The sequence below is a fragment of the Haemorhous mexicanus genome, chromosome 1, assembly GCF_027477595.1.
Source record: "Haemorhous mexicanus isolate bHaeMex1 chromosome 1, bHaeMex1.pri, whole genome shotgun sequence".
NCBI lineage: Eukaryota > Metazoa > Chordata > Aves > Passeriformes > Fringillidae > Haemorhous > Haemorhous mexicanus.
The window spans coordinates 42346976-42368870 of record NC_082341.1 but is presented as its reverse complement, the minus strand read 5'-3'; the positions used below and the strand labels follow the sequence as shown (position 1 = coordinate 42368870).

Below are 21895 nucleotides of genomic sequence, written 5' to 3'. Positions count from 1 at the left end.
GTAGTAATGTGTTAATGTAACTTGGAGTAATTACAGGATAATAATTTTGCTTACTTTTATACAAGTATATAATCTTGTCTCTTTGTTTTTAGGTATGCTTGGCAGTGATTATGGACTATTTATTTGCATCAGATACTCTTATATGAAAATACCACATTTCCAAAGAGTTTAAATATTATTTCATCTTCTGAAACAGAATGGCAGGCTTCAAACGAGGATATGATGGAAAAATTGCAGGATTGTATGACTTGGATAAAACTTTGGGCAGAGGCCATTTTGCTGTGGTCAAACTTGCTCGGCATGTCTTTACAGGTGAAAAAGTAGCAGTAAAAGTCATTGACAAGACCAAACTGGACACTCTTGCCACTGGACATCTTTTTCAAGAAGTCAGGTGCATGAAATTAGTGCAGCATCCCAACATTGTGCGGCTGTATGAAGTGATTGACACCCAGACAAAGCTTTATCTCATCTTAGAGCTAGGGGATGGCGGAGATATGTTTGATTACATCATGAAACATGAGGAAGGTCTCAATGAGGATCTGGCAAAAAAATACTTTGCTCAAATAGTTCATGCTATATCCTACTGCCATAAACTACATGTAGTTCATAGAGACTTAAAACCGGAGAATGTGGTTTTCTTTGAAAAACAAGGACTTGTGAAATTGACTGATTTTGGCTTCAGCAACAAATTTCAGCCTGGAAAGAAGCTCACCACAAGCTGTGGATCTCTTGCCTATTCTGCTCCTGAAATTTTACTTGGGGATGAATATGATGCACCAGCAGTGGGTATGTATGTCTGCTTTGACTTCAACCTGTAATCTATGAACTTAAATACCATGATCTTGTACCTCTGTGTGTTCTGTTTCAAGATAATGCCTAATATGGAAGGCAGCTAATTGGCAAGAAGTAGTATAACCTAGATGAGCTGTGGATGAGGTCATTCTGGAGCAGCCCTGTTTGAAGGAGATACTCAAACATTCTCAAAAATGCTTAAAACTTCTTTTTGTATGAAATGATGCAATTGTACACACTGTAATTTTTTTTTTTATTAATTATAATGTCCATGCAATGGGTATATTTCTAAATACTCAGAGAGAACCCGTCTTTTCTGAAAAGTTGCCTGTTCCAAATTTTATTTTTAACAAGACCCCACGCTCCCTTGCACTCAACCACGAGTGACTTTGTTCAATTTAGCCATGTAAGAATAGCATTGTGAGCCCAGGCTGCTTACATGTTCTGCTGCAAGGTGGTGGGAAGCCATGTGTACCAAGTACTAACTCAGCTATCAAAGGAGGAGACAGGGAGTTAAGTTAAAGAAAGCTTCAGCTCCCTCTCTTCCACCTCTGCCCTTTCAGTGTCTGAGAACCAAAAGTAGTGGATGAGTTCCCAGTTGCTCCTGATTGTGGAAAAAGTAAAAGAAATAGTAACGTGTAAATGAGTCTTCATGTTTCCAGCTGCAAAGTGGAGTGTGCAGCGTGGGCTGCTACATGTAATTCTCTTACTGTCTCTCTTAGGTCTACTGCTTATTGTAGTAGAAGTAATTTAGTCTTTTTAGAATGGCTGTAAACATTGATGGGGTCACTGAATATTCTCCTGTAGTCATATAGATGGCTTAAATCTGTTAGTTGAGGTACAGCTCACTTCCCCAACAGGTGTAGGCACATATAATTGCAAATGGTGCTTGAAGAATAGCTTTTGGTAGTCAATGTGCCTTTTGTTTTTATCAGTATCTGATACTTTCATGGGTGTTATAGCACCCATTATGACTGTACATGGCTGTGTGTGTTTTCTTGTGTTTTATAGTAGTGACTGAAGTGATGGTTTAAATTAAGGTAGAGTTGTCCAGGTTTCTCCTAATTTACCTCAGGTGAACAATCAGCTAATTTTGTGTGCTGACAGGCACACTGTTGAATTACAATTCTTGCATTATTTTTAAACATAAATATTCTTAGCTATTAGGTAAAATATTTTGGTTATTTGCCTAACCATTTGAATAACACTTTGTGGCTTCTGTCTTTGAACAGGTATTGTACTCTGGGTTTTCCGGACTTTAAGTACTTTCCCAAATGTGCTATAATTAGGAATTTTGGATCTTTGTTATTTCTAGGTTTGCAAATTGATAGATACATTGATATTATTGATAATACAGTGATACTTTACAAAATGATTTCTGTTTGGAGTCAGATGATTCAGATGAGTTGGTTCTGGTTTTATTAGCGGCAAACTAGAGCTCCTAACTCCTGAGTTTTTCTATGTTCTCTTCTCTCCTTTTGAGAATTTCCTGCAGCATGAGTATAACTGACAGCAGTGGCCTTCAAAACTAGATGGAAAAGTGCATTTGTTAATTATTCTGTACAATGCAGAATTATTTCTCTGAATTATTTCTTGAAAAATGGAAAAGCAGTCAAATTTTGGAGGATAAGCAAAAAATTAGGTTTTGATATTGCTGCCCAGTTGAAGATGCTTGGGGAAAAGGAGGTGTGTGGAGATTAATGGGGCAAGGGGAATTTGGAGCATTATGACCAGATGGTCCAAATTGAATTATATAGTTAACAAATCATGCTTTGGACCTCTTAATGATAAATGTAATAATGTTTGGTAGAGGACTTTGTAAACAATTAGGGAGGTAAACTTCTGAGTAGTGCTAAAAGAAAATTTTTGAATGGATTCAGAGAGGGGGAGGTCTGGTTAATATGGTATGTATCACATTAACATGATTGATGTGAACAGTAGAAAAATTAGGAAAAAATTAAATTCTTTTAACTAGTGTCAAAAAATGCCAATTATCTTCTATTTCTGAGAATACTTAAATACTTATTCCCCAATATGCTGTCACAGCTACTGGATACTTAAAACTTCTAGTTGAGCAATTGCAGTGCTTGTATCCTAACATTTTAGTGGTATACTTTTCATCACTTTGAAATGCACTACAAAATCTTTCTGAAGTACTGTCAATTACCAGAGTAAAAATATCAAAATTTACTATAAGATTCCAGTAAGATGATGACCTTGAAGGGTCTGGATTTTCCTTTTCTAACTATGGGTAAAAAGGTAAGATACACCATACAAATTTTCTAAATATTATTTATGTATTTTAAATACAAAGATCATGGGCGGGGGGGGGTGAAATAGGGCCTTCTTAAAAGCCCTCTTTCCCCCAAAAGAAATCTTAAACGTAAGTTTAGGAAATCTGTCATGCAAATTGTAATTATGTAACTGAGAAATGAGCTTCTGCAAAGCTTTCTTAAACTTGAACGATAAACTTTCATGCTAGGATGAGCTTGTATAAATTCAAAGTAGAAATTTTTAAGAAAGAAATTTTCAAGAAAGAAATTTCATCAGTTACATTGTGATGCGAGTAATGTGCAAGGTGTGTATATATGGCTTGAAATAGTGGTGGAGTGCTGTGAACTCATTCAGCTGTGAGCTGAATGGGGCTATTAATATTGCAATAATAGTGAGTGACAATGGCAAAGATCCTTCCACCACTTAGGATGAAATTACATTACAGCTGAACCAATCTAAAAACTTACTCCTTAGTAAAAAGGAGGTCATGCTTTCCCCACTGCCGTGACATGGTCATGCCCCCTTGTGAGCGTCTGACCACTTGAAATCCAACTCAGTTTACTAAAATGATAAATTTAAATGGATTCCCCTGCTTACACTCTGTGCATATTAAAGTACCTTTGCATTCATTGTGTTTTTAAAACCCCATGCCTGTTTTTATTTATGCAAAATTGTTGCAAAAATTATTGGAAGAAAAACTATCAGAGTGGATGATGGGTTTTTTTGGCCAAAGAGTTTGCCTCAAATGTGGCTTTTTGGATTTCTTTTGAATAATATTAGAATGAGTATATAAAGGAAGATAATTTACATTTTCTTTCAACAAACAACTGAAATATTTAGGGCAAGTCTTTATTAAGTTATATGCTTAATAAAGAGAATAGAAGAGCTTGCTTTTTGAAAACAACTGTTTCAGCTAGTTGAGGGATTAATCTGCCCTTTGTGATGTCACTTGAAAGTTTGCACACTTGAAAAGAGCCTAGTTAATTTAGGCCTCTCATTTCCTTTTGTGCTTAAAGCTGTAGTTATAATGATGCAAGAGGAATATTGGGCAATGATCATATATTCCCAGGGCTTGTCAAAAAGCTGAGTGAGTTAGATAATGAGAAGTTCTGTTGCCTCTAATTTCCCGTGGTTTTTTCATACTTAATTTAAATTTGTTCCAATCAGAGGAAAGTGAGAGGACTGCTGCTGAACATAAAGTTCATTTCCTAAATCAATGGACGTGCTACTTTAGATCAGAGTTCTGTCTAGAGCAGTGGTGTGATACCATGAGCTCCATCAGTACTTAAAAGTTGATAACTACAGATGAGAAAGAACAGTGTGCTTCTGGTAGTACTCTTCCTTTTGCTCTACCAGCATCAACAGAAATTGGCTCATTAAATAAACAGAAATTGCCTCTTTCCTAGGTGATAAAATTTAGTTGGAATTTTTTAGATTAGTTGATTCTTTTAGAGGAGGGCAGGTTCTATTTTAACTGCTTGGCATCTCTGCAATGTGTGAAGAGCTGTGTAGGCTACGGTAAGACACAGACATTTGTGATAAGTTCATGTTATTGTAGTTGGGTATTTTGCAAATGCATGGAAACATTTGCAGAGTAAATTCATTCTTCTGGGGATCAAAGATGGGCAATTTCAGATTGCAGCATTGAGATTTTGTATATTTAGAACAGTTGAGCACTGGCCTTTAGAAAAGTACTGTAATGCACAAATAACATTGTAGTTACCGTCACAGTTACTTAGCATTGCAGCATGTCATCACAGGAACACAAAGAGAATGGTGGCAAGATGTTCCTCATAAAAGACATGACTAACAAGAATATTTTGGCTACTGTAGCTCAGTGCTATTCAACTGATATTTTGTAGTCCAAATGCAACTTGCTGCTGCCCTAGAAGTTGCAGATAACTTCTGCTGCTTTAGTAGTTAGATAGGAGCTTGCACAACTCAGACCTGGATATCTTCTGTCAGTGTGGTAAAACTACGTATTCATTACCTAATCATATGTGTTTGATTACAGAAGGAAACAGGGGCCTTGTTATGCATACACTCTGCTTTCCTGAGATGGCGATACACTGCTTTTAGACCCACTTTGTGTCTGTTGGAATGAACCCAAATTCTTTTCTTTCCTTTTTGCATCAAGCATTTGCAAGGGCTTTTGACTTTAATATAGTGTTGCTGGAGTGTGCTTAGTGTTTCAAAGCTTCAGCCGTGTTCACAGGGTGCTTGAGCATAGCCAGCTAGCCCAAATGACCCTGTCTGGCCTGTGGGGAGCTGGTTTGGATGTTCCTGGATGTTCAGTCAAACTAAATGACTAATGTCAACCTGTGCCCAGTGGCTATATACAGTAACCTTTTGAACTAAAAACACTGAATATAAGATTTGACTGACTGCTATTAAAAAAATAAGGTTGTAAGATACTTGCAGATCACAAACAATATTGAATAACTGAGCATACCTGGCAGCATTTTGGAGTTTCAGTATGCTCAAAATCAGATTATAGCCAAGTTCTCAGAAATTAGAAGCATTTCTCTGCTTGTTTGGTTTAGAAAATCTCCCTTTTTATTGTTGTATTTCAGCGCTTCAGACCATTTATACTTAGAGACACTATGGAATGAGCTTGAGGCTGGAAGGGTGCTGAAAGTGTGATACTTGGCTGCTTCTGGTATAAGATGTGCCTCCCCTTCTGTTTTGCTTGTATCAGTGCAGAGCTACCCCTTCTCCTCTGCTGCACTCTGCTGCATGGCTGGCCCTTTGATGAACTGACTTTTATCAACTAACTTGATAGAAAACTGTTAGCCTAAAACTGACAGAAAAGCTGCTCTCTGCAGGCTTAACTTCTGCCAGGTTAGCAGAGCTGTTTGTTCCCTTAGGAACAAAGAGCGAAAGAGGTGGTGCACAGGAAGTGAAGGAATATGGAGCTTAGAGTAGAGCTCTGGGGGAGAGTGGTAGGATCTGTCTCTTGAATTAGCAAGTTCAGGTAATATCAGCTCTGTCTGGCTCACTTACTTTCCATCTTCTGTGTAAGAGAAACTATTTTGACTGAAATTCATCATCATTGCCAGTCTATTTTTAGGAGAATTGTACACTCTAGTTCTTGGCTTCAAATGTTTTTTGAAGCAAAACAGAAAGAATTGATGTGAGTACTAGGTGTATTTTGTCCTGCTGTCTTCTCTAGTATACTGGTGTTAGTGGCCAGGCTTTTCTGCCTTCACTTTGCTTTGCTGTGTATCTCATGCTGCTGAAAAAACTGAGTCAAATCAGAAATTAACTTTTTATACTTTTTAGAAAGGGCAAATGGAAGGAACTGGTTGTAGAACACTTTCAGAAAGTCAGAGTCTTGAGGATAACAAACGGTTTATGTTCTGTGGCAAATTGCATGCAAATAGTGAAGTTTATTTTTAATGAAATGGGAGTTCAGTTTTCATGCAGTATGCTATTCTTTGGTTCTTTTTTTTTCCCCCCATCAATCTAATTACTGTACTGACCAGAAACTATTTTTAGTGCTTAAAATTGAGGATGTTACATTGCAAGTATTGGAGCCTTGCATTCGGAAGTGAAGCTTTGTTGTGATAGGGCTGCAGTGAACAATGGGAATCTGTGATCCTTGATAACTTCTCACTAAATCTGAGAAGCTAATATTTATGAAGTATAATTTATGTTCTCTTCTGGATTACTTTATGCAGAAGTCTCCATGCATTCACCAGTAAACTGCTGAGTGAAGCAAAGAATAATTTATCCGAGTGAAGCTACAGAGAAGCTGTCAAGATAGGCTTCAGTTACTGCTATATCAGCTAAACTGTAATTTAAATACAGGGATACAGTCATGTTGCTGTGTTCATGGGAGAACTGTTTTCATAGTATTTCAAGCTGCTGTTGTGCAGCAAGGTTTCATTATGATGAATACATCTCCACAGCCAGGAAGCTTAATTTCATGTATCTTTCAAACAAGTACTCAGATTAATTATTTCCAGCCCATGGCTGACTAATTTGGCAACACAGATCTGGTGGGACCGAAATCAGTGGTGTACTACCTAGTTATAAACCAGATGCCCAAGTTTTGCATTCATGTGTAAAGCTGTATTCAGATGTTAATTTTTTCTAAATAAAGTACAAGTTATGCATTATACAGCTAAAATGTATGAAAAGGTAGTCCATCCAAAATAATGATTTTTAAGATACCAGAAGCAAATTATCTTTATATACCAAAAAAAAAAAAAACCAAAGTCATTGAAGTGAAACATGTGCAATAGCTGTATGTGCTCTGTGTATAGACTTTGATATGTCCAATGTTTTTGAGAACGTATTTTATAAAGAAGAAAACTTCCTTTTATTTTTAACTAATTAATATTGGGGTTTATTCTGGCTAATTATTTTCTGGAGCAGTAGTATTGGAATTCATGCAGAAAATGTTGGTTTAGTTTGTTTTTTTTTTTTTAATATAGATTCAGTAACTTTTTGTGGCTAACCAAGATACATCAAAGGAGATAGAATATATTTTTAAATGCAGAACTGATGATTTGGAATAAAACAGGCTATTTTGGAATAAAGGAAGGCATGTGTTCAGTAAGACCTTTCAATGGTGGTGTTTTCTGTTAAAATACTCTTACTGAAACTTGAGATGTATTAGTAACTAAAAAAAAACCAGTTGTTTTTATTTTAGTGGTTTTACTCAACCAGCAAAACCCATGCTATGGACTTCAGGGAAAAATCATGAAATCATAGAATGGTTTGAGTTGGAAGGAACCTTGAAGACTTGTATTCCCAACCCTCTGCTGTAGGCAGGGAATCTCTCACTAGACCAGGTTGTTCAGAGCCCCATCCAACCCGGCCTTGAGCACTGACAGTGAATGGGGCATCCATAACTTCTCTGGACAGCCTGTGCCCTGCCACCTTGACAAATTTCTTCCAAATGTCCAATGTAAACTTGCCCTCTCTGTTTAAAGCCATCATCAGCCTTTGTCCTGTCACTCCATGCCCATGTGAAAAGTCCCTCTCCAGCTCTCTTGTCTCCCCAGAACCTTCTCTTTTCCATGCTAAGCTACCACAACTCTCTCAGCCTGTCTCCACAGGAGAGGAGCTCCAGCCCTCTTCATGGCCTTCTCTGGACTCACTGCAGCAGCTCCATGTCCTCCTTCTGTTGGGGTTTCCAGAGTATGAGTACTAGTTGCCAGATTGAATGAAAATAGGAATCACTTCTGAAGATAAGAGTTAGTTACTGATGATTGTGTCTTAGTCAAGTGAAATAACTTAGAACAGACTGTTTCACCAGACAGTTAGCTAATTAGAGAAATAATTTGCTAAATGCCATTTGCTATTTATGCTCTTTTTTGGAGGGACAGGAAGGGAAAGGAAAAGATTTCCCTTCATTCTCTTGTCTGCTATGTGTACTAATAGTAATATTGATGGGATTTTTAGTGTTTTAAAACAAAGAAAAACACCTGTTCTGCATGTTAATTTAAAAAATGTTAGCCATGATTGTGGATGTTTTCTTCCTCAGCCTTCAGCAAGGGAAAAATAAATGCCATTTTACAAAGACAAAAGAAGTTGGGTTAACAGATGGTAGCATCTCTGAGAACTGGAGAGGTCAATATAGGAGTTTATTCAAAGCCTTTTTCATTAAAAATTAAAGCATGCAAGAATAGTTAAATCAGCTGAAAACTGAGTATCTATGAAAAAGTAATCCTTATTCTTTACTCTTACACTTGAAATTTTACTGGTCCAGTTTGAGCATATTCCAGACTTTTCAGTAGTCTTTGCACATGGCAGTGTAAAAATACTTGTGATAAATAGAAATGCTGAAATATTTTTTCACAATTATTCTCTTACCTTCTCACTACTGACTTTATGCAAGGGATGCAGCTTTTTAGCTTATACAGGAGTGGAAATACTTCTCTTACTCTCTTTTAGAAGCACAAGTATATCAACAAGCACCATTCAAATGATTCAGTGGTATGATTCCAGCTTTTATCTTTTGTACTGTGGTATATAATGTTTTATCACTATTTTAGTGGAAGTCTCATTTTCTGCAGTGTTTCACGTATCATTTGAATTTTTACTCCTAAACTGTGTTTTGGTTCTTCAGACAGTTACGTGAAGCTGCGCTATAGTTTGTGTTCATTCCGTTTCCCTCAGCCTATTCTGTGAACAGGTTCTTGAATGCTAACTTGTAACAAGCATGCTTGCCACTTATCCTCGTGAGCTGCCGGCCTGTACCTGCTCCTGAACCCATCACAGTTCTACCCTTCAATCCATATAAAGCAGTTCACAACAGGGCTTTTGTGTCTTGAGCTCAAAAGAGCAGTCTGCAGGTCTCCAGTTGCTCCCTAGCCCTGAGCATGCCCAGAGTGCAGAGATACTGATGATCTTACATAGATTTTTTTCCTATTTAGCTTTGCATACAAGAACTAGGTATTGAAGTGCTGGTGTGTTGAATCTCTTCTAAGGCTTGTATTCAGCAGGTTTCTATGGATTGGGCTTTGTTAATGAAATCTGCTCTGAAGAGGTAGCTGCAGCAGGGGGAACATTCTTCAGTGCCTTAACACAATGGTTAGAGTAACTGCCCATAATCCTGGAAATTGGGGTCCATTTCCACCCTTCATTTATCCACAGTCTGTTTCTTGATACCTCTGTAGGGACAAAATAAACATGTAAACATTTCTGTCATCTCCATAAAAGTGGGTTTGTTTCCTTTTAGCTTAAGTGGCTCCTGGTAGAAAATAACTGTGATGTTCAGCTGCTATAGTAAATCATGTGAAGAGAAATTTATAAAACCTGGCTAAATTTACTCAATATTACAAGTCACTTTTGAAGAAAGAGACTTTCTGTAGAAACATACATCTTATCAGCTGAGCAATATACACTGTAAACTGTTAAGCAGTTCTAAATTTAAGTTAGGAGGGAAAAAAATCAACCCTTTTCCCATCAAGGTCTGAAATAAACAACTTCAGAAAGTAGACTCAATTTACATTATGTATGTAAATGCAAATATGTCTATTCCAAAATGAGTATGGATTTTTCATTGCTTAAAATCACAAGTTCATATAGCATATATAAAGTGTAACAAATGTCTGACTTGTGAGGAACAGTAGAAATTTGAAGGAATATGAAGGTATGAAGGTGTCACTTAAGTTGTAACTTGCTGCAGTCCTAAGTACTTATTTTAGGAATAAATCACAAACTTCAGGAAGCAGTGACCAATGAAATGGGGAAGCACATGAATATGGATTTCCTTTGTGCAGTGTGCAAACTTGAACGTGACAGATGTTTGACCACCTTGTCTTTAAGATAGGCATAGCACAGACAGCTAATGTTGTAATTTGGTTTCTATGGCAGTGACTTCATATTATGTAAGGAAGTTGCATATACACAGCCCTGGTTGTCATGGTTCATGGTCCTTTTCTGATTATTTAATGACTTGGAAAACAAAAAAATATATTCTCTACTGCAGCTAGTTACTACTGCTTTTATTATTTTATTCTTTGTCATAGCAATGATAATTTCAAGTTAGCCAATTTAAAGGCTAAATTGTGTCTTGAGATCTTCACAGGACTTTTGAAAGACGTTGATTTTGGCTACTGCAGAATAGAACTGTGCCCACCTTTACTATAATAACTTAAAGTTTAGCAGGTGATTAAGAATGCTAAATGCATGCAGCATGTTGGACCTAATTTCTGCTTTTTCATCAGTTTTCTAAAGAGCGCAAATTAGATGACCCTTGAAAGACAGAAATAAGCAGTTTCCATAAAGCCTTCATCTGCTAATTGCTAGTTACTAAGAGTAGGAAAAGAACTTGAAATTGTGAAAAATAAATTATTGTTTGAATCTGCATTTTAAAGGTGGTCTCTGTAACCCTTCTCTTCCTTGAGTTCCTTTAATTAAGGGTCTCAAATCTAGAACTGGCACTGACACTGATTGTGACATGAACACTGTTGTGTATGACTTTGTGTATTGCTTGGGGAAATAATAAAATTTGGCAAATATACATTATAATAAAGTAACCTCTGATTATCCTTTACTGACTTCTCTAAGATAACCCTACTTAAAGATCCCGCATCTTTCAGCCAGATTACACTATTCTGGAATAGAAGAATTCTCCAAAATGAACTGTGATTATTACATTAAATGGGTGAACAAAAAATGTATATTTAGAGAACAAAGCTATATATTTTAGTGTTCTTGCAGTATATTTTCAAATTTTTGAATTTGACTGAAAAATGTGCAGCTGTGTTAACAAGAGCCTTGTTAAAGGTGGTGTTGCATCAGTCTTCTGGTTGGCTGGCTTTAATTGCATGAGGAGTTGCAAAGAATTTGTGGTCTGGTTAAGCTGTGGCACAGAAAAGGGACAAGGAATCAACCCCTTGTTTGGAGAGTTTGCATATGAAGGGGCAGGACAGAACTCTTGTATGTGTTCTCTTAGTACACCTGCAGACATCCAAATGGCTCTGCTTCCAGAAATGAGAGGCTTGCTATAATATGGTATTGCAGGGCTTGTGAAGATGTTGCTAAGATGACATCTGTCTTGTGACATAACAAGGTCTGCACTAAGCCTCCCAGTGATTTTTCAGTGTTACATGTGGATTAGATTTCTCAGGCACACTCTTTTTTTGCTTCCTGGTTATTAGTAGATTTTTAAGTTTTGCTGAGGCTGCTCAGCTTTGTCCATGACACTGCAAGCTGAGCAATTTTAGTCACCTTGGCTGTAGGTGCAATGAAGTTATCTTTACAGCTGTAAAAATAGGCTGAGAAGAAAAGCCATGTAATTATTTCTGTCCAGTGTTATTTCTTGCTCACATCAGAATAAACATCTGCTATGCTGGCAGGGTAACAAAGTACACATTTATCAGAAAAGTATAATAGGAAGCTTTGCCTGTAGTTTATAAGAGTGAGGTAAAGTGTAGTTGTTGCTGCTCTAGTGCTCTTCGCTGAGAGGCTAAGAATATCTACATAATATGCCAAGGTTAAATGGTATTTAGCACTATTTTTAGTTTCTAAAAAACTTTTTCTGCATACACAGTATGCCCCTTTATTGTATATTTTGTGTATATTTGTATATTAAACAGAATTAGTGATATAATGAAATACAGTAGCAGTTCAGTGCATGATGTATATTTCATTATTAACCAGAGTTTTTATTCTGTTTTCATACAGCTGTGCTAAAATGATCTCATTTTACTATTTGCAGCTCTTCTTATCTGGAAAGACCTATGCGTACAGACTACAAAATATAGTAACTAGTGAAAGAAAAAAATACCCAAAATTCTCTGTTATGTGCTGACTAATCAATAATTACTGTTTTATTTGTAAAAACATAAAGGTTGATGTCTAATGGACATTGCATAATGGCAAGCAATAGTGGTTTGGGGGTTTTCTTTGCATTTAGAAAATCAGTTGGATTTTGCTTCTAAAAAGTGCTTTTTATTTTTTATTTTTATGAAGTAAGTGTGCAGACATGTTTATCTAAATAACTTCTGGAAAACTAAAACAGTACCTGTTATTACACATATCCTTTCAAATTGAAATACAGCAAAGTGCATAGCCCAGAGAAGAAGCCATGAGTGTAAAATAGAAAATATATTAGGAGGCTACCTTGTAATGGAAAATACTTAAAGATACGTTCAGTATCTGCTCCATGCAGTTGAAACTTCAAGGTCTGGTAGAGTTTCCTGTATATGGCAATTTCATGGAACTTTAATTCTTGTCTTTGATTGCTGTCCTTTTCTCAGGACTGTTTTACTGTTTTTAAGCTTGATTTCTTACGCTGCTATCTTTTTCCTTCTGTATAAACTTTTTTTATGCTTATTTTTAACTAGCAGTTTAATTAGATTGCTCCCCTTACCAATATTTTTTCTCTTGGCTTACATTTAGCCAGTATGTATTGCTTTATTATAGTAAATGTCTGTAATAATGAATACTATGTGAACTCTTGTAAAATACTTCATGCTAAAAAGACACATGAAGCATTCTATTCTGTTGTGGGGAAGTACTGAACAGAATACTAGGATAGATCAAATCACAACATAGATCTTGGGCAAAGTTAAAAATCTAGGAAGGATATTGGTAGCCAAAAGATGACTGGTCATAGAAATGCATAAATTCACCTGTCTTTTGTGCTTGCAAAAATTTCATGTAATCTGTTGTGTAATGGGGGATAGATAATACACCAAAACTTTCTGGCTGCATGGCAACTAAACAAGCAGACAACAAGTAACTTTACAAAATTAAAGGTGGACCTTTTAGGTGAAACTACCTCCCTGTTTTGTGAGGGCTTTTAAAGTCCTGCATTCCTAAACATTGCCTTTCTGGCATCAAGTTATCTAAGTACTAAAGTACTTATTGAATCTGTAAACATGGTAATGGTCATGCTGAATTTGCAGGTATGCATGTTATGGTGCACCAGCCTCAAAATGCTGAGTACCTACAGGATTGAGGCTCTAGTGAGCATAGCAGAAATCCAGTAATTGTCTGAGTTTAGTAGTATACACTTAGAACAAATTAGAGCTCTAAAGAAAATTACCATGTAGTGTTCCTATTCCCCTGTCAACTAAACCATAAGAAGAATAGGTCATAGCTAGCAAAATGAGTAATTGTTCTAGGGATGAATTTGTGTGATTTACTTTATTAAGTAAAATTGTAGCCATGCTTCAGCATGAAATGCACATTGAGTATTTTGAATGGACAAGATGCAGTTGAGTAGGTAGCTTATGTGGATCCCTACTGCAGGTCTTTCCAGGAAAAAGCTGGTGTGCTCTGTGTCCCAGATCACTGCTGGCTGCTCTCCCTTCTTCCCTTGGGAGGTGCCTGCCCAGTCATTTCTCAGCTGTTTGGTTTTACTGGGTACAGATCTGTAACGTGTTAAGGTTTTAAGACCCAAAACTGCTGCTGAAATTCCCAGAGCATGGAGTTGTAGCTGAAGTTTAAGATCATGGAGATTTTATTAAGTACATATTGGAGCAAGTTATTTATTTTTCTGCTGTATGATGCATTTCTTAATATTTATGCTTCCTTTACTGAGTGCAGTGACACTCATGAAATATTTTCTCTTAGGCAGGCTCTTAATAAAGATTTGAACTAAATATTAGCTATTACACTAAGTAGAAACCAACTACAGGGCTTCATGCCCCAAAGTGCTTCTTTTTCATCTTTGGGTATGCCATTCCACTGGGGAGCAAGAGAGTTGTTAAACGTTTTATTTTACACAAGCAAGAATTAGAAGGAGACAAGAAGAGTCCCAGAGTGTAGTAGAAGTCACTGTTAATTGTTATGTTTGGATATTTTTTAAAAAACCTCAACACCCAAACCCACTACTCTTCACTTTGTAGTATCATTGGTATAAGAAGCTGTTTTTACATGTGCTAATTTAGTTACTATTGGAAGTGCAAAGTTTTAAAGCAACACAGCATCACTGAAGGAAAAACACAGCAAAATCAGTCTTAGTGAAATAAGTGACTTTCTTTGCAATTTCTTACCTCATTGAGTCAGGTGGGGGCTGGTCTCTTTCTCCAGGCAGCAACTGACAGAAGGAGAGGACACAGTCTTAAGGGTGATAAAGTACTGGAATGGTCTGCCAGGGGAGGTGGTGGAGTCACCATCCCTGGATGTGTTAAAGAAAAGACTGGATGTGGCACTTGGTGCCATGGTTTAGTTGAGGTGTCAGGGCATGGGTTGGACTCGATGATCTTGAAGGTCTCTTCCAGCCCAGTGATACTGTGATTCTGAGTATCATGTAAACAATACAGAGAACAGTTTATGCAAGTCCTTGAGAAAGGAATGTGCTTTGAATTCAAATCTTGAATAACCTGTGCCTACTTGTTATCAAAAGGGTAATGAATTCTTGCTTCTAAGTGACCAGATTATTTTCAGCTTTATCTAACACTGCTGTCAAAAGTGTTAATGCATCTCAAACTGTTATGCATCCTTGAAGTAATGAATTTTGGGCTTTTTTCCCCTTCAAAAACTGTAAAAGCTGTCAAGCAATGGAATTACTGTATTTTGTACTCAGTGGAATTGCAATTTCCATAAGTAATGCTGGTAATGGAGAATGCAATAATCATCCCAATATGCATTTTAAGAATATTTCATGGGTTGGATGGTAATTATGTCTGTATCCTCAACAGTTTGGGTTTTTTTAATATATACTTTATATTTGTAGATATATGGAGTTTGGGGGTCATCCTCTTCATGTTAGTCTGTGGACAACCACCATTCCAAGAAGCAAATGACAGTGAAACTCTGACTATGATAATGGACTGCAAATACACGGTGCCACCTCATGTGTCCAAAGAATGTAAAGAGTAAGTAGAGTGCTAAACAACTTGGAAGCATTCACAGAAGTGGATTTGCATTACTTTTGGGAGTTGCCTATACTATATTATCAATGTGTAGAATATTCCTTGATACTCCTCTTTTTGTATCTCTCAGTTGTCATGCATTTTATAAAGAATTGAAGAAATTACTCAGTACTGATTTGCTTTGGCCAACTTTTTAGTTGGACAAGTTACCAGGTGGTGTTGAGATTATTCTGTCACACAGGAAGATACTGCTGCTTATCAATTTCTGTCCAAACAACAAGTTACCAAAACCTGTCCCACAGCAAGGTTTGCTCATCTCCTACTGAAATTGCAACTCCAAATTAACATCCTAGGCTTTCAAGGGAGAAAAATATTTGGTCTGGAAATACCATATCCATTTAGGAGTCACGATTCCTTTTGATGTGTTTTTCTGCAGTGTTCACTGGAGTCTTTTTATTGATATGTTCCAGTATTTCCCATGCCTCCCTATTGGTTAATGACCTTCAGGCCTTAAAATACATATCCCAGTTGCATAATCTAGACTATTTTAAAATGTTTGTTGGGGTTCTTGAATCTGCAGTAGAGTATCTTTTAATTTTCAATACTGAAAACCAGATGCCTTTATAAATGCTTGAAAAATGCATTTGGTTCAGTAAAAAAAAACTAGGGCATCATCTAGAATTTTGTTACTTGCCAAAGAATGAAGTTTGTTACAACTGTGGTCATGATGACCATTCCTGTCATCTGTGCAGTCCTGGAGTGTAATGCATAACATGGTGAACAGCATCCTGGCCTGCATCAGCAACCATGTGGCCATCAGGACCAGGACAGTGATCCCCTGTGCTCAGCCCTGGTGAAGGCACATCCTGAGCCCTGTGTTCGGTTTTTGAGCTCTTGAGAAAGACATTGAGGTCATGGATTGTGTCCAGAGAAGGGCAGTGAAGCTGGGGAGCAGCTTAGGGAGCTGGGGTTGTTTAGCCTGGAGAAGAGGAGGCTCGGGGGACACCTTACTGCTCTCTAAAACCACCTGAAAAGAGGTTGTAGCCAGGTGGGGTCAGTCTCTTCTCCTAGGTAATAAGCAATAAGATGAGGAAATGAGCTCAAGGTTAAGATTGGATATTAGGAAAAATTTCTTGTCAAGTCTTAGAACAGGCTGCCCAGAGAAGTGGTAGAATCACTGTGCCTGGAAGTGATGATGATTCAAAATAAGTGCAGATGTGGCACTTAAAATGGTTTAGTGGTGAGCATGTTGGTGCTATTTTAGTGGCTGGACCTGGTGCTCTCAGTAGTCTTTTCCAACCTTAATGATTCTCTAATTCTGTGCCATAGCTGGTGTTCTTGTCCTGTCATTAGCACCCTCCAGTAACATGGAAAAGCTGCTCAGAGCCTGAAGAGCTTCACATACAGGAAGAGGTTTAACTACAATACAGGAAGAGGTTTAAGAGGGACCGCTTATCAGTGACTTGTATCGAATCAATCTCTTGAGATGCTGCATGGTGAGGCCAGGAACCTTACCTTTTGCAGCCTTTTGCTTAATATACTTGCTAACATTGATTTGCTTACATATCCAGATCTGCTTTCTCTGTGCAAAGCATGAACAATGTACAGCCAGTTACCCAGGTCCTTTATAGGTTAGGTTTTCTTAGGGAAAAGACTCTGGGAATGCTTAAACTTCCTGCTTGGAGTGAAAGCATTTGTGGATTGAGATGCATAAACAAGCTTCAAGCAGGAGGCACATGTGCTGCATTTGTGCCATTTTACTACAGGTGTAGTTTAAAAAAAAGTCAAATTAAATATGGAGTTTGTTCTCATTCTGTCATAATATTAACAAAAGCAAAGAAACTCAAGGCTCCCATGTCTCACCCTGCCTTTCCTCTCTGTAAGGGTAGGACCACAGCTAATAAAAAAAAACATGACTTTTTTTTTTACTATAGAATTTTTAAGAAGGTTGGATTAACCTCTACTTCTTAAATCTGTACATCATCTCAAACAGAAAAAAAAAAAAGCAAACCAAAAAAACCCATTAAGAATTGTGGTTAACTTTGTGCCTTGTGTGTGGCCTTGCAGTCAGAAGTTGCATGGTATAGTATATTTAGTGGAAGAAAAAGCACTATATGAGAACTGGAGAACATGTTGGAGCAATATGGAGCAATAGAGTTTCTTTGTAACCTTGGCAACTAAACCATATATTCGTATTTGTTGAACAAAGCCACAAATACCTCCCCCAAGAATCCTCCATGTATAGTAAGTGAACAGAGATGTGCTGTGCTAATGAAGTCTTCTTTGTTTACTTGGGGAATTCATCCACTTTCTTTCCAGCATTTGTAAATCTCAGTATCAACTCATTAGTAGATTTGTCCCTACATCATCCCAGAGAGTGCATTGGTCTGTTTAGGTTTTTTTATATGTGGGTAGAACAAATCACAGTTTTTTCAAGAATGCTGAAGACTCAAATTTCTGATAGTTACTTCAGAATAAAATACTTGTTTATCTTGCCATTCCATATACTTGTTCACAGCAGCAATAATAAAAAAATCACATTTCTATTACTTTACTGACTAGCTGATAGGCCACCTGTGACCTGTAATTGCCCTATAAAACGTACTAAAATCAAATAAATGAGAAAAATCAGATGAATTATCTAAGTATAGTAAATGAAAACTGTGATGTTTATGGTATTTATATTTTTAATAAATTGTTTCAGTTTAGCAGTATTTGTAATGTCTTTGAGACTAAACAGTTTCCCATCACACTGTTTACTGTGAGACTTCAGAAGAGCTGTGTGACCTGACAGCAGAAAATGTCTTCCTAATGTTTTACTTACAACAGCTGCTTTTTTAAACACATGTGTGCATTTTTGTTTAGATTTATTTTTTATTCACAGTCTGATTACACGGATGTTGCAGAGAGACCCGAAGCGAAGGGCATCTTTGGAAGAGATTGAAAACCATGCGTGGCTCCAAGGAGTTGATCCATCTCCTGCAACCAAGTATAATATTCCTCTTGTATCATACAAAAATCTGTCTGAGGAGGAGCACAACAGTATAATACAGCGCATGGTTCTTGGGGACATCGCAGACAGAGACACCATAGTGGAGTAAGTCGGCAGTGTTCTAGATGCACTTTGTTTTGTGCACCTCTTGTTTTTGATTCAAGAACATCATGAGAACCATGGGCACTTTGGTGTTTAAATAACAGGGCATTCAGTTAATAAACAAAGTATTGCAGTCTTGCTCTTTTATAGGATATTGTGGGATCAGAAGTACTTAAGCATACTCAAATTTAGGAATAACTTCAAAAAAATGTATTGGAACAGTGTTTTGATTCCTGCAGTAGCTGTCTTGAGTAAACTTAAATGCTTTGGAATCCATGCTTGTTCTTCATCTTTCATGCATATTTGAAGGGGACAGATTCTAGCATTTTTTCCTTAGCACATTTCCAGTGTATCTGAATCTTTGTTAATTTAAAATATTATTCCTTTTATCTATGTAATGTATAATAGTCACTGTCACTGAGGGAGCTTGCTAGAAAACTACATAGATGCTTCTAATAGAATAAAACTGCCAAATTTCTAAAATATTCTCCAAATTGAAAGAGGTCTTAAATATTTTTTCCTTTTTTAATGTGTTCAGCTGTTAAAAACTGTTGATGGGGAAGGGAAAGCAGCAGTCTTGCTTCCTAAGCTTTTAGCTGTTTACCAGGGGCAGCCTTTCTGTTACCATGTCTGAGTGATGCTTACTGGCTTATGAACTTATGTTTACTATAAACTCAATGTGGCAGCCCTAAAATAATGGAAGTTTTCTTCCATTTTTTGCATAACTGAATATTAGTATTTTGTGGTCGCATGTGCCAATGGGAGAGCCCATCATTAGTGCAGAACATTAATAAAAACCAGTTATCTTTTAAAGATTGTGAAATAAAAAATAATTTCTTACTTTTGATGGATGATATTCTAAGGATGTCTCCTTCCAACTATAGTTGAAATTGCTGGACTTGTTGGCCCTTTATTTTTAATAAAATTAAGGCATGCTCATCAAAAGATCAGAAATGGGCAGTCCTGCTTTCAGGCACTCTTCCTGCTACGGGAAGCACTGCAAGCTGCAAGATGCATGCCCAATTGTTAGAAACCACTGATGGATGGGTTATTTCATCTTTTGTACTTTCCTCAGGGCATTGGAGACTAACAAATACAATCACATCACTGCTACTTACTTCTTATTAGCTGAAAGGATCCTGCGAGAAAAACAAGAGAAGGAAATTCAGACCAGATCTGCAAGCCCTAGCAACATCAAAGCTCAGTTCAGGTGAGAATTTAGGAATCTAAATGGCTGGGAGGGGGTTGGTGTTTGTTTGTTTGTTTGTTTTTTAAATTGTCTTAATGAGAATATTAAATTTCTCAATTACTGCTTTCCTGAAAACAGTAAAATACTCATTGCAAATTCTAAATGTCTTCAAAGGGCTGTAGACACTTCAGAAACTGTTCAGAAATCAGTTGCACATAATATTTTCAATTCCTACCCTTCTCAGGAAATGACAAGGCAATTTAAAGTGGGTACCTAAAGAGGCAAGTTTTCACACCTCCTAGAAAAGGGCTTGTTCATTGACCTTCAGCTTCTCATACAAATTGTGTTATGTAATATCCCTGGAGAAAAATTAGTTGCATAATCCATAAACCTGCTGATATGGAATTAGTTATAAATGAGAAATCACTCTAAATTTGACCTGTAGGTTATGTTCTTTTTCAAGTCAGTTGCTGTGCCTGTTGTCTAAGAAATATTATTGAATTTACCATTTCAATCAGTCACTTAAATATACTGCAATAGATTGGTTTTGTTTGACAAAAACATGAATTAAAAAAACCTAATAGTAAGGGTTCCTGAGATTTTCTGAGCTTCAGCTTGTGACACAGTAAAACTAAAAGGAGAGAATTGGGCTTCTGGCATCTAGTTGGTATTGCTATGCTCAGCCAGTTCATTTGCTCTGCAGCCAGTTACCAAAGCATCCCACATTCTCAGTTACAGCAGAATATGCTTTAAAAAAACCAACCAATCAAAAAAAGAACACCAAAACCAACCAACCAAAATATCCAACCCAAAAGGCAAATAATATGGTTTCCACTTGCACATAGATATTGGAGGATTCAAGTTTTGAGCAGTTATTTTTCTTAAACATTGTGATTTTTCTTTCCTGAGTTAAGTATTAAACTATCACTAGGGATCTGCTGGTATTGGATAAAATATTCGTTGGCCCATCTTGACAATTGTTCCAGTGAAGATGGAGGAGGTACTGAGGCATTTTCATTAACTTTGATCCTGTAACCTCCAATCTTTTCAAAAGTTGCCTATTTAGGTAAAATACAGGTAATTGCTACTAACAATAACAACAATTGTTAGTAGATAATTTATTAATGAGAAAAGAATACCGAGTGTTTGTGCTGATGTTTAGCACTGCTAACTCCAGCAACACCTTCAGTGTTGTTTATCTGTATGATTTAGAGAAAAAGACAAAGTAACTTGTTCATTCCAAAAACTTCTCTCTGCAACTTTCATGCAAAGTCATATGTGAAATCATTTAATAGGAATAAATGCTGGGATTTCCTTCTGGTGCACAGTCATAGTTTTCCTTGGCCTAATTGATAAAAGTAAGGTACTACTACCTCAAGTTCAATGTAAAAAAAAAAAAAAAAAAGAACACTTGTTACAGAGTAAGGACACTTGGGAATATAGGTTAAAGTCTCCAATGGTTGTCACCTTGGATTTAGGCTTGAGATTTTAGAGGCATCTCTTCTGAATTATGAGTTGATGCTTCATGAATGTTGCAGTGTTTTCAGTGTCTTTAGTGTCTTTGTCATCCCCAGGTGGGACTGCACCTTTACAGTGCAGAGCGCAGTCCCACCTGGGAGTGACAAAGACACTTAATCATCATTCACTCAGTGGTCACTAATGTAGTGATCACTGATTCACTCAGTAATCACAACGACACAATCATCATTCACTCAGTGGTAACTGATGTAGGAAATTTAATCTTAGGTGGTTGCAGGTACTTAAGAAGTGTTGTTGCAGGCATCTAAGGGTCTGCAGACATAAATGGTCTGGAGCTTGGTGTTAGAGAGCTCACCTCTGTAACTTTGAATCAGCAGTTCTCTCATGATGGATTGTCTCCTTAGGTTTACATCAGCTTCTTTGAAAAAAGAAATCCCATCAAATGTGCCTAATACTGAGTATTACTTATAAAACAAATTACTTTAGAGGAAGACCTGGAGTACACCTTCAGATGGAAATTCTAAAACTATAAAGTTGGCCTTTGAATTGTTTGGGGGTTTTTCCCTCAGTGTAACTCTTCAGTAAAGACCAGCCCTAGTTATATAAGAAACTGGAATAAAAAGTTCAATGAATCTAAATTTTTATATGAATTTGTAAAGTTGCAGTAGCTGTAGCCTGCCTTATGAGTATGAATTTTTGTAACAAAGACATCTGCATGAATTCAGGAACCCTTGCTCTTACGGTCCCAGTAGCTGTTCTTTGCCTTCATGATGCTTCTAAATT

At 37.0% G+C, this 21895-nt stretch overlaps 1 protein-coding gene across 1 annotated transcript in view; it reads left to right on the top strand.

Annotated features, from left to right (window-relative positions):
• The window catches only part of SNRK (SNF related kinase), a 39984-nt gene that overhangs the window by 11935 nt on the left and 6154 nt on the right, over positions 1-21895 (top strand). Inside the window, exons 3-6 of the mRNA XM_059847042.1 lie at positions 93-786; positions 15212-15353; positions 18235-18447; positions 19520-19654. Of these exons, the coding sequence (XP_059703025.1) occupies positions 198-786; positions 15212-15353; positions 18235-18447; positions 19520-19654 (1079 nt within the window). The 5' untranslated portion in view covers positions 93-197. The remainder of the gene's footprint in view (positions 1-92; positions 787-15211; positions 15354-18234; positions 18448-19519; positions 19655-21895) is intronic.